The 12750-nt window shown below is 41.5% G+C and overlaps 1 protein-coding gene across 1 annotated transcript in view; it reads left to right on the forward strand.

Moving 5' to 3' along the window:
• Positions 1 to 12750, forward strand: part of NDUFA10 (NADH dehydrogenase (ubiquinone) 1 alpha subcomplex, 10, 42kDa) — a 48699-nt gene that overhangs the window by 25209 nt on the left and 10740 nt on the right. The window contains exons 8-9 of the mRNA XM_009889056.1: positions 1116 to 1201; positions 9324 to 9432. Of these exons, the coding sequence (XP_009887358.1) occupies positions 1116 to 1201; positions 9324 to 9432 (195 nt within the window). The remainder of the gene's footprint in view (positions 1 to 1115; positions 1202 to 9323; positions 9433 to 12750) is intronic.

The raw sequence follows: 12750 nt of genomic DNA on the forward strand, positions 1-12750 counted from the left end.
CAGAGTTTTATCTTTCCTTCTGGAAAAGGTCTCTGAAAAGTGGTGTTTGGAGCTGTAACAATCCACTCCTTCCCAAGTTGCTTCAAGGTACTATTGCCACCTCATCACACACCTTAAGTGCGTCTTCCCAACACTAGTTTGGGTTTCCTTCAGATCTAGTCAGTCGTGTGTGATAACCTCAGGCTTGTGTTAAGCAATTACCGAGTGGACCAGCAAAGATCTGTTTTCTCATGGAGACAGTCTGTAAATGAAGCTCAAACATGGGATTGATAAGTTTGGAGATGCTGGAGGAGTGATTTGCTGAGCTGGTGTTACTTGTTTGAATGATTCTGGGTGGAGCTGTGAGTTTTACCTTTCCTTTCTGCTCGGGGTACCTGCGTGCATGGGTAGGTTTTGATGACCGATGAAACTGGGAGCCTTTGGACTTCTGTCACTATGGCTACTTCAAGGGTGTTTGAGTTTTCCAGCCTCAAACATGCCTTGGTTTCTGTGATGTGAACCATCATCGGTTCACCGAATGGCAATTGCAACCAACACCGAAAGGCAATTGCCACAATTGCTCTTCAGTCTGTCTCAGTACGCCACTAACCCATTTGGAAAAAAAAAAAAACAAACAAAAAACAACCCGGCTTCCTATGTAGCGTGACCGGTTTTGTTTGCAACAAAAGGGGGTAAAATTTAGACTTATTTCCATTTCCTCCTCATTCTATTTTAGAGGTGGAGTTGTACCTTCTTTGCTTCCTTTCAGCCTCAACAGCAGGTTGAGGAAGAGCATCTTGGATCAGGGAAGAATTTGGAAACAAAGCACCTCTCATGAGATTTATTCCCTGCCATCTTCTGCTCACCAAGACTGAAAGCATGAGGAGCTTTAGAGCTGGCTCCCATGTGTCTGCACAGTGCTTATGGCAGGGCGACACTCTCCAGAAATGTGACTGGGAGATGATATGTTTTTACATTTGCATTGTTAATACAGATCTAGCAGTGACGCATTTTTGCTGAGTGACTTGTTTAATAATATATTTCGATTATTTCATTGATTTGGGGGGCGTATTCATTGATTTTTGGATGTTCTGATCAGACCACCTCTTAGTGTGATTTTTATCTTCTGATTCCAGGTAATTGAAGACATTGAGTACCTGAAGTTTGACAAGGGGCCATGGCTTGAGCAGGATGATGTTTCTTTCCATCATTTGAGACTTTAGTAAGTTTGATGTCTTCCACTAACTGAACATTACTTAGCATCAGATCTCAGGGAAAATGATTAAAGCCTTGACTTTTTTTAAGGTATGTTTATATTTGCACCCTGACTTTTTTTTTTTGTCAGAGGTCAGCAGCGACAGCAGACTTTTGTAATATTGGTGCTTGCCACTAATAACAGTGTGGTGTTTTCCTGCTGCTAATAATTGATTAGACAAGAGACTCCAGACTAATAGATTCTATTTCATTAATGAAGCACAAGAACTCTCCAGGCACTTCCTAAGTGCTGTGACCTATGGCTCTTTTGGGAGTGTGTTTTTGTGAGCACTTCTGTTCCTGGGTGATTACAAAAAATATTTCATTTTAAACCAGAAGATTTATGCAGTTGGCCTGGTGGCTTCTCTGCTGCCCTGGCAGTATGATATCCTTCAGCAAAGTTGGTTGACAGAGTAACCTTGTCGCAGGTTTTATATGTGATGCTGTTTAGATTGGTTGTGTTTTTCCTAAAACTGGACTAGTTTCTTATGCTGTCTGCTTTCAAGTATCTTTCCAGCCGTCAAGAAGCTGGCAGAACAGCACGTAGGGGGCAAAAAGGAAACAGGCAAACTTGGTGACTGCTCAAGAAGTCCCTTTTTCCTCCTTTCCTCAGACCCCCTGTAAATAATCCTAAATAGAAGCTTTAATCCGAATTCACAGAATGAAGTATTGCAGTTTTGTCATTCATTCTCTATAATAACAATCTAAGGCTGGTTTTGGTGTTTTTCTTGTTAAAGATCCTTGTCTATCTAATTAGATATGAAGAGATCAAACTCAGATAGTGGAAAGTGTCTTGCTGGAATAGCATCAAATTTGATTATAATAATTCTTTGCAAGTACTCCATGAGTATCCACCCTTCAGTTCAGCTGTGGAGTGCTACTGGTGGGTCTGAATGTGTTCCCAGAGCAATGCTGAAAGAGGTTGCCCTCCAAACTCCAAAAGATGTGAACCCAAACTATTGACGTGTATGTAAAGTGAGATCAGACCTACAGTTTTCTACATGTTACAGACGAAGCATCAAGAGGGCCACTTTGAAGTGATGTTGATGAACACAGTGTTCTCTGGATAACCCCATAGAAAGAATATATCTACACTTGCAAAGCTATTAATAGGGATAACCTTGCACTGAAGTGAGACAAGCTTCCCATTTTGCTAGAACATAATCTTTAAACTGAATGCGCAGGTAGTAAGTGCAGCTTTGTTACTGCATCTTTAAAACAAAATTTAAGAATTATATTATTATCATATTAATATGATAATTAAGCAGAGGTCCCACTGCTTAATTGTGTTAATTAATTAATTAACACTACTAACCTGTGAGATAACCTCTCCAGGTTATCTCACAGGTTAGTAGAAGCTGGGATTTCTTAAAATTGAATATCTGCCTTTGAATTTTGTCTGTGTTGTGACAGGCATTGGAGTAGTAAGTTAAACTGTTGGGTTTTTTTTAACAGGCTTCTGGTATTCTTTGCCTTGTAGTCTTTTGTGCTGTCACTTCAAATTCCTCCTAAAATTAGAGATAGTGTTTCTTTTCTATGGCCCTTCCATCAAGGGGTGAAGATAGATCACAGAACAGTGGTGTTGCATGCTGTCTAAGAAACAAGTCACGATTTGGATCACCTTCACATATCTAAGAAGAGGTGTCTTCATGTAGTAATTAAAGGATAGCATCTGGTGACTTACACCCTGCAAACCTATCAATCAGATTTCCTTGGAAGAGAAAATACAGTTAAGTTGCTTGTTTTCCCATAGCTTCGCACTAGTACAGGTATTAAAAAAGGTTTATTAATTGCAGAGCGTAGGAGGGAGTTAAAGGAAAGCATACACTTAAAGAGCAGTGTATTAAGATATTGTATGAAAATTGTGCTTGACAGCTGAAGAAGGGAATAAATTGCTTTGTTAAGGATTCAATTTTTCAATGAAGCCTGGGGGAGGGTGAGAGGTTCTCCTATACAAGGTTCTTGTCACTGTAGATAATATGAAATTATTTCTTCAATTGGCAGCGTGTTTCAAGATCTTACAGTGCAACAAACTGCTAATTTAAATGTTCTTACGGTTTGAGTTTTGCTGTTTCCCCTTGCCTTCAGAATAGCATTGTCAAGATAACATTCATATTCAGATGGATGATGAGTGTGCTCGGTGTTTGCTGTGAGTCTTCATTTGGTACTAGGGTATTAGGGCATTGATCAAATGTGGAATGACAGATCCTGTGCCAATTTTGCACTCATGACTTGCTCAGCTGAATGAGGAAATTGTGGGCAATATGTTCGGCAGCCTGGGAAGAGCACTGTTACAACTTTTTATAAAAATGTATAGGTTTTGACATAATTTTTTCTCATGTTAACTCCAGAAGTGCAGCGCAGACATGAGTCTTCCTTCACAGCTTGCACAAACTTCACTCATGAAAACATGTCAGGCCCAGTGCCAGACAGAGGACCAATGTCTAAGGACCAAACGCACACTGCAGGGAGTCTTCTGCATGTCTTCAGTGTTGGAATTGCATCCCAGAGCATCAAATGCCAAACTCAGGTGCTTATTCCTGAATGTTAAAGCTGATGCTTTCCTCACTTTTTCCAGTGCTCAAGTAGAAATGTAGCTTTTTGCAGATTTGCAGGTGTCCCATGCCTACATTAGTTTTTCCTTTTGGAAAGCGTTTTTTTACCATGTTCCTGGTGGGCTGCCTGTTCCATATGCTGGTACATGCTGCCCTCTCATGGGTGTTTCTGGAAGGCTGCAGCAGGTGTTTGTCTGTTTTTTCCATCTGCAGTTGCTTCCTTCAGTGACCTCCCAGCATTTTGCACAGCCCACTCATTCTGACTTGGGCTATTTCAGATCTGATGCTGTCAGAGGGGCAGCATGCTCTGACCGGCCACTGCAGCGGGAGGCAGGGTGTTGCGGTCATAATCCCACTCCAGTGCTGGCTTGGCTGTTGACAGTTTTACCTCTTCCACCTTCAGCTTGTACCAGCATGTCTGGGGGAAGGTGATTGATGGGCAGGGGTGAGGATGACTTTTTCATTGCAGTCCAATGCATAGAAATGCTAGCAGGGCCTCTGAGTGCTTTGGTAATGCAAATAAGTAAGCTCATCAAACCGGTGAGCCGCACCCATATAAAATCAGTTGCCCTCAGGTATTCTCTCCCTTGCCCTAATAGAGAGTAGTGTGGTTGTGGGACTGAGACATGTCTTGGTAAAAGGTTAAAACCATATATATATGTGAGTATGTAAGCTTCAGGGAACTCCCAAAGGATGCTCTCCATATCTTTCGTTCCTCTCCAAGTGCTGTGTCCAACAGAAATAATTCTGCTGGCATTTTGAAATGTCTCAAGGAGTTCCTATGTTGCCACTACACTGTCTCGAGCATCTTTTTATCTGTCCCAGTGAAATCATGTGACTGTCTACACGCATTGCAAAATAAGTAATGGTTTGGAAAGAAGAGCTATAGTTTGTGTAACATTGCTTGTGTTACTTTATCAGCTGGTGGGAGGAGCTTACTGCATTTGACTTGTTTCATCAGACAAGTCCATGGTTAAATCTGTTACATCTGTGCAGCTCCTTCAGAATTTGCTATAGCAGAACATATTTTGTATGGACCAATCTTTGGCTTTTTTCAGCCACCAATAGTTTAATTTAAAAAAAAGATAGGTATTGGCATTTGTTTTATCTTGATGAAAAGGGGATCTCTTTTTATTTGGAACAATCTAGCCATGAAATAGTTTGTCATGCTCATCTGTTCAATTTTGTTCATTAATAACTTAGCGTGCCACAAACACTGTGTAGTAAATCCTCCAGTACTGTATTTGGCAGGACATCAGACATATATTTTGAGGTGGTTACTGAAGGACCCTGTATGTGCAGCAACTAGTAATTTCAAAGTTTTCTTAACATTTGTTTAGCTTCTTGGAACTATTACTAACCCCAGAGCTTGGCTCCTATTTCCTTTCTGATCATTTTGCTCTGGTTAAATGAAATGTTGCAACAAGGAAGCGTGGGAGTGAATGAGGGAGAGTGACCCTTCATCTCTGTTTTACAGTGTAATCAAGCATGCTTAGCAAAAGGAAGAACTGTCCATATTTGAATGTCTGTCTTGTCTGATTTCAATAGCAGGACTAGAAGCGCTTGCAAGAGGTGTATTGGACTTGTTTTTGAAACTTTTTGTCATGGAGATTCCAAAATGTCATAAACCATTCATTGTAAAACTTCTGGCCCTATTAAAGACTGCTTCCTTTAGCACCTTACTTCTCTCTTGCTTCAATTGAAACAGTTCTTTGTAATTTCCTCTTTGCAGTGGCTTTTTATAGATTTGAAGAGCTGTTGTTACACCTTCTCACCTTCTCTTGCAGACCTGCTTTTCTTGGAAAGCCCTTTTTTTTTTTCTTCCCCCTTTCTTGGTGTTTGTGGTGAGTGTTGTTAACCAAGGGAGTGGCGTACTTGTTCTGCCTAACCAAACAGTGGAGTCTGAGTCCCTTTGGCAGAAGGAGGTCTGTACATCATTGTCCTACCTTTGCTAAGCTCTGGAGAAGATAAGCAAGGAAGAAATAACAGGCAAGGAAAGACGCATGGGGGACACACAGCCTAAGGCTGCCCTGTGTGCCTGCTGAATGAGTGCAAGAGCAGAGGAGGTCAGAATGGTAAGATTTGGATGCAGGAACCATCTCTCCCACCCAGTTCTATATGCTTGTGGCATGAGTCAGGAGCATTTCTCCTTTCCCCTGCTCTCACAAGCATGGGCAAAATTGTGAGTGTATCGTACGCCCACTGGCTCACTTGCATGTGTTGTACCCTACCCACAGGAGGCAAGGAAGCTGACCGCAGCAGGGGTTAAGGAGCCCTGTCGGAGGTAATATGGGTGTGAAGAGCAGAGGAATGAATGCCGCCCACTTGGTCAGATTCAAACCTGAATGAAACACAATAACCGGTTGGTGAGAAGCTGGTTTCAGGGTGTGCGAGAAAATCTTCTGTTTTCCACTGGGATGCCCCTGCTACTTCTCAATTTACTTTCATGTATAAGTGCAGAATTTAAGTTGATATGCTTTTCTGCTGCTGGCTCTAAGCCTCTTAGACCAGTGAGTGCTTTTAGGTAGGAAGTGTGGTCTTCTAATGCTGTGTATTGTTACTTCAATTTTTGTGACTATGCCAACATCAGTTGTTGAGAAATAATGGCTCAGGCTATGCAAACTGAGTTTTTTGTTTGGTTGACTGGTTTATTTTTTTTTTTTTCCAAAGTCTCCTTCCTTTAGCCTACCTTGCACCTTGAGCAAATATGTTCGTAAGACTTTCTAATGTTCATTGTGTTAGGCAGTCTTGGGACTTTGCTCTGTACAGAGGTGGGGAAAAAAGCTGAGATCCTGGGAACAGAATTTCTAGAAAGTCCATCCAGCTGATAGAAGAGCTACACTAACTTCAGGACAGCTTATAATACTTGTGGGTCCTCAGGTTTCCTGTAAAATTTGTAACCTGCCTGTAAGGGAAACAGGACTTCTTCCTCTGAAGAGAGGCATGAATGTGTCAGTCCTAATTCCTCAGTACCTGCTTGTGCATGTTGTGCTGGACATAACACCATGAAGTAGGTGTGTAATAGGAGCTTTTGGAGAAGAGGAGCTATCCATTGCTGTAACATACTTACTAGTGTGATTCCTGTGTAGCAATGGGAAGAGCTCTAGCTAATAGGATTATGGATGGTTGCAAAGATGGTAAGCTAAAATCTAACGTTGCTACGGTACTAGGACCATGCAGTCACTTACATGCTTGCAGTTAAGTTTGAAATGTCACATTGTCTTATCGGTAGGTAAAGCATGCTCTGGGAAGTTATGCTACTGCATGATGAGAGCTGTTTCAAGAAAATATCGTTAAGTGCTAGCAAATAATAAATAGTGATAATTTTGTGCTGGGGGAGAGAGAAAACTAAGCAAACATGAGCAGTGAATTAGTTCTGACAAGTGAATGTGGTTTTGTGGTTAAAGATGATGTTGTGGCAGGTGTCTTTGGGTGGTGCTTTTAGTATTCAAAGTTATTTCTTAAGGTGCAGAGCAGAAGCTGGAGGAGCCATCTTGGGTTGCATTTTTTTTGTTGTGCAGTGGTTTCTCTGGAGGCAGTGGTTGTGAGAGCAAAGAAGTTTCAAGAGCAGCAGGTTTTCCATCTTGGCCACTAACTAAAATGAATTGTGCCTGCGAATTGTCTTCTACAATTGCCACTTGGCTGAGAGTCGTGAAGGAATGGATTATCTGTAGACTAGTTGACTACTGGACTCACTTTATGTGTGTCAAGTTACACTTCACGTATGCCTGGACAGATTTTATCTGCTTTCTGCTACAGACTTGTAAGGTCCAGAACACCTGTTGCTAAACAGCAGAGAGCACTCTCCCATTTCTGTGGGAAGAAGGGATGGAGAAGTTTGCACACTGATAGACAAGTGGATCTTCCATAGCCTGAGCTCAGCAAGGTCTTTAAACGTTGCTTGCCATGTGATCCTGTTCACATCAAAATTCCTAGCTTGCTATCTCTGCTTTCTGCACAATGAAAATGCAGATTAAAGCTCATAGCGTCAGCAATGACAAGTGTGGCTGCAGGATGGACTGTACTGAAGGAATGAGCAGCTGGTACTTTAAGGGTTGCTTTCTGCCGGGGTCTGTTTATTTTAATTAGCAGTGAGTAGTAGACCTGATTCCTTCTCAGCAGAACTCCAAGAGAGGAGACTTAACAGGTGCAAATGTGCTTTTCCCAAAGTATGCTGGGATTCAGAAATAGAACCAGTTGCATCATGAGATCACTATTTTGGCAAGCTCTTTCATCCCAGCTTAGTTATTCCAAGCTATCCTGGAGTGAGAGGACAGGGTGCTACCCACAGGAGGGCCAGTGGTAGTATGTCATGAAAAGAGCTGTTGCTGTGTTGGTGAAGAGGCAAAGGAGGACTCATTTTCCTGGCTTCCAGCATGTGAAATGTGCATTTAATGTATGTGAAGATAGATAATGCAGTGTTTTATAGGAAGCATCTTTGGTGGTCATCCTGCTCTTGTAAATGGGCATTTATCCTTACCTTCTCCCGTCTCAGCTTGTACTAGATGGTTGTATTTCCTTACTAATTTGTCTGTAGTAGGATAATTTGCAGTGTGCATGTTAGGATGCATTAGCAGACTAGTTTACTTGTTGAAACTGCTCAGTACTGTGAGGTAAGGTCCCAAAATTTGTGATTTAGGGAAAAAAAATTAGTTGCTTAAAGATGACTGACTTTTGCTCAGGGTATTTACATGTATCTAAATATTTGTAAAGAAGTGCAATTCACTGAAAACAGCACAGTTTGCAGAGTTTAAAGCGTTAAATTTAGAATTTGGTCCCCGTCTACTGCAAATGAGTGTATTTTTCCCCAGCTACGTATAGGTGGCACTGTTGGTCTATGTATAATACCAGTATGCAGAAGGTGGCTTTCTAGCAGTTTCGCAGACGTTTTAAATTTGGGGTATTTGAAAATGCTGGCGCCATGCAGCATGGACTTTTGGTGGATCCTTATATCTGTCCTTGCAGCTCCTGCAGCTTCTCCACCAGTTACTCCCAGGCAGCATGCTAGAGGCACTGTCCGCTTCCAAACCCTGTGATTGCCTCAGTGGAGGGATGGGAATTTGGGGAAGAGCACCACCTTACTTTAATGCTTGTGAGGGGTCATTTGTGAAAACTAATTGAACAGGAGGTAATTAAATGAAGTTGATATAGCAAGATAGTGTGTGGGGTTCCATAAAACCACTGGTTCTACCTTGCTTGTATAGGAAAGCAAAAATCTAGAAATGCCTTATGGAGAAGGCTCCCAGGAATGACAGACCATCTTCAGGCAGGAAAAACCTGGGGGAGGGAATGTAGAAACAGGGAGAAGTTGGAGCAGGAACAAGCTAGAGGCAAAAGGGTAGTACCTGTGTGAGGAAAAGGATGAAGACATAATTCATCATAACCAGAAAATAGCCAAAACTTGGGGAAGTACTATGTAAGAGAAAAGTATTTCTTTAATATTTGGTCAGACTCGGAATTGATGTTGCTGAGTTTGGGGCAGGATGTGGATTAACTGCTCCTTTTTCTCTCTTTTCTGTCTTTCTTTCTTCACAGCGTTCAGGACAAAGATGGAGTGCTAGATCCTGCAGCCATCCCTCGCTTCATTCCAGAAATCACAATTGGGGGCAGTGAATATGACAAAATCTATTATGAGTATCGATCGGTAAGTAATACTGGAAGGGGAGCAGTTGTATGATAGCCAGGCAACTGTCCCTGCCAAAGTATAAGCATGTTTATAAGTGTCCTGTGCACAGTCTGGGTGTGAGTCTCATGCACAGGGATAAGCATTTGTAAGAGTAAGGATTTTGCCCAGATCCCCACCTGTTTTGAAGTCTAGCTTCCCCACAAGAGGAATAATGAAGCAAATGGTTTGTTTCGTAAGCTGATTTTCTTTTTTGATCTTTAGATGTGGACTTCAGATAAGTGGTTTTCATTTGTTTTTGTTTCTCCTGCCCCGATTAGTCTCTGACCCCTGAAATCTAAAATAATCCTTTCAGTCAAACAAGAAAATTGGAAACCCATGGTGACTTCTATAAAGACGACTGCTTATAAAACTCTGAGGGAGGGGGTGTTTTTTTTCTGGAGTAGGCTGAGAAGGTACGAATGTTACATTGCTTCTCAAAACTGTTGTTGCTTTAATTAGCATGTTTCTCTATGCAGGCACATATCCAAAGCCTGTTGTGGCCCAGTGCTCTCTTACACCTCATGCAGGCTCCCACACAGTGTTTTAATTAGCTGCTTGCCTTTCTGGTTCTGGAGACAACGGCTTTCAATTGACTTAGCACTTTGCCCTGTCGCTTATTGTTATTTAGCTGGCATGGGGTCCTGTCACACCATGCGGTGTTTGCCTAAGGCCCAGGTATTATAAATTCTCATTAGAGAAATTACGGAATTGACGGCAATTAATGCTGATTAGACAAACTGAAGTTACAGGTGATGTTATATTTTCAAGTTGGGTTGAAATCTCTGCTACTGCTTGGGTTGTTGTTTTTTTTTCAAGCAATCACTGAAGGCAAAGGATGAAGGTCTATATGAATTGTTGTAAACCATGATTTTCATAGTCAGAACACTATCATTTTTCTCGTCCTGAGAAATTTTCTTGTCAGTCTCTTACTGAAATTAAAATGTAAGATACAGGTTTGTGGACTTGTTTGGAAACTCTGAATTACCAATGTTTTCTTCTTGAATAGTCAGTTCAGATGTCCCTGTGAATATTCAACATAGTTAGCTGAGGAGGACCAAATTACGTAGTGGAAAGCCTGGGTTCACGCTGTTCTGCCTCATTTGAGAGGTAGTCTTTCCAGCTTGCAGAAGGGGCTAAAACTAAAGGTTAAAGTAGCAGAAAGCATCTCAGTACTCCTTGAGGTTGTCTAATGGGTTTGAAAACTCCCTGGTCCATCTGAGAAATTGCTGTCAGGATTTTGTGCTTCTTGGTATCACTTACATTTTTAAGTCCAAAACTTCAAGCTCAGACTCAGGATTTTTTGGAGTCCTTCACTCCAAGAGACATCTGTGCATGTGCAGCACATATTTCAGAAGGATCTGCTGCATGACTTGTCACCAGTATGCAACATCCATCTGTACTGACGGTGCCTTTCTTCCCAAAGATGATAGGGTTTTTCAGCTGAAATGTCACTTTGCAGTGGAGCTGGGAATTATTGAGGCTGCCTGACACACAGCTAGATGTGACCTTGGTGCTGCATGCTGAGAACCGGGGGTAATACTTCTGAAAGCCTTTTTTTTTCTCTAACTGTAGAACAGCACATTCCTCTTTGTGCTGGCAAGAAACTGAGAATGCCCTGGCTCATCAAATAGCTGGCTTCCAGGAAAAAATGTGACTTGCCTTGCAGATGTAGCAAAAGGAATGCTTAGGAGTAGGACTATGAATACCTGGGAAGGAAAGCTGGGTCCTTGGATTGCTCTGCTTAACGCCAGTTAGTTGACAGCAGAAGCTGAGCACTGTCAGTGCAAAAAAAAAACCATTGCCAAAATATAATCTCCCTTCTGCAGGCATGCTTTTAGGCCCTGATTCAGGAAAGTACTGTGGAAAGTGATAATGTCCTTTGGAATAAGGAGGAGTTGTAAATTTCATGAAGCATTCTGTTAAATTCAAGCAATATTAGCTACTCTTTTTCTCTCTTCTGAATGCTTAGAGTAATCCCTCAGGGATGGGGGCATTTTCTAGCACTATATAGTGCTGTGGGGGCACTCTGTAGCAATGGTGCACAATGCAAAAAGATGCTGAATTTACCTGCTTCCTGTTAGCTACTGGAAAGGGAAGCACAAAGCCAGCCCCACCTGCTGTTTTATGTTGGAAGAATTCAGTTCTTTGTGTTGAAACTTTGAAGACCTGTGTTTTTCCCTCCAACTTTTTTTAGCAAATGAAGATATGAATTTCTTTGTCAGGCAAGGCTTATATTCACAGGTGATGAGACCAACCAGTACAGGCAGAAAAAGCAGATTAACTTTTGGACATACAAATCTTGGCTACAAGGTTGCTGGATCTAACCAGAGGGAATCATAAACCCTTACCTTGCCCACGTTTATGCAGAGACGGTTACAGCTGTGCTACCACTTTTGCATTTGAAGACAGATAAAGATTTTAGGCTCACATGACTTGTAAAGACTTAATTATGGTATAATTACAGAACTTTAACTTTTCCTTGTGGGAAATACATGCTTTTAAAGTTGGTGTAATGATGTTTAGCACATAAATACAATGATTTGCGTAGGGGATTTTTTTCCTCAGCAATCCTATAACTAGTCATAAATCCTTGATCATACCAATAGGCAGCTAACTGCTGTGCTTTTCAGAGTTGCATGCACACAATTCATGCAGCCTAATAATGGTGGTTTTCAGGGATTTGCAAATTCCAGGCAGAAGCTGTTTATTGTTCAAAATACTCATTAGTCAGAAGCAACCGAGAAGGAGGAGGAAACACTCTTCAGGGTCCAAGATTTTAATATGTGTGCCTTTTTGCAAAATAATGAGGTAGCCACATACAGCTCTGAATACTAGAAACTAGCTTTTTTATGTATATCCTCTAGATTTTTTCTGTAAGCATTCTTTTCACATGTGAGGAGGTGGCTTTCTGCCGCCTTCTCTTACCATAAAATCATCTGGCAGGGTTCAGCCGTTCTGTTCAGGCATTCATAAGCTTCTAAAGATGCTCTTCTGGCAAGGGAAAAGTAACCTTTTAGTAGGGTTCTGTAGATCAGAGATAAGCATGTTCATTCTTAAGTGAAGCAACATTATTTTAGGAACTGGCAGACTAGTAGAGACTTGACTACTCTCTTAACAACTGCTGTATCTCTCTGCTTTCTTCCAAATGCGTGCAGTCCCCACAGATAATGCTCCAGACTCCATGTGCGCCCTGCAAAGCTGGAGCACTTAGGCAGATGTGTTTGCAGAGAAGATGAAAACAAATGGTTCTGTTTAATGGAATCAGTGTACTTAAATAATGTACTTATGTACTTCACA

The sequence above is a fragment of the Charadrius vociferus genome, unplaced genomic scaffold, assembly GCF_000708025.1.
Source record: "Charadrius vociferus isolate BGI_N301 unplaced genomic scaffold, ASM70802v2 scaffold361, whole genome shotgun sequence".
NCBI classification, from domain to species: Eukaryota; Metazoa; Chordata; class Aves; order Charadriiformes; family Charadriidae; genus Charadrius; species Charadrius vociferus.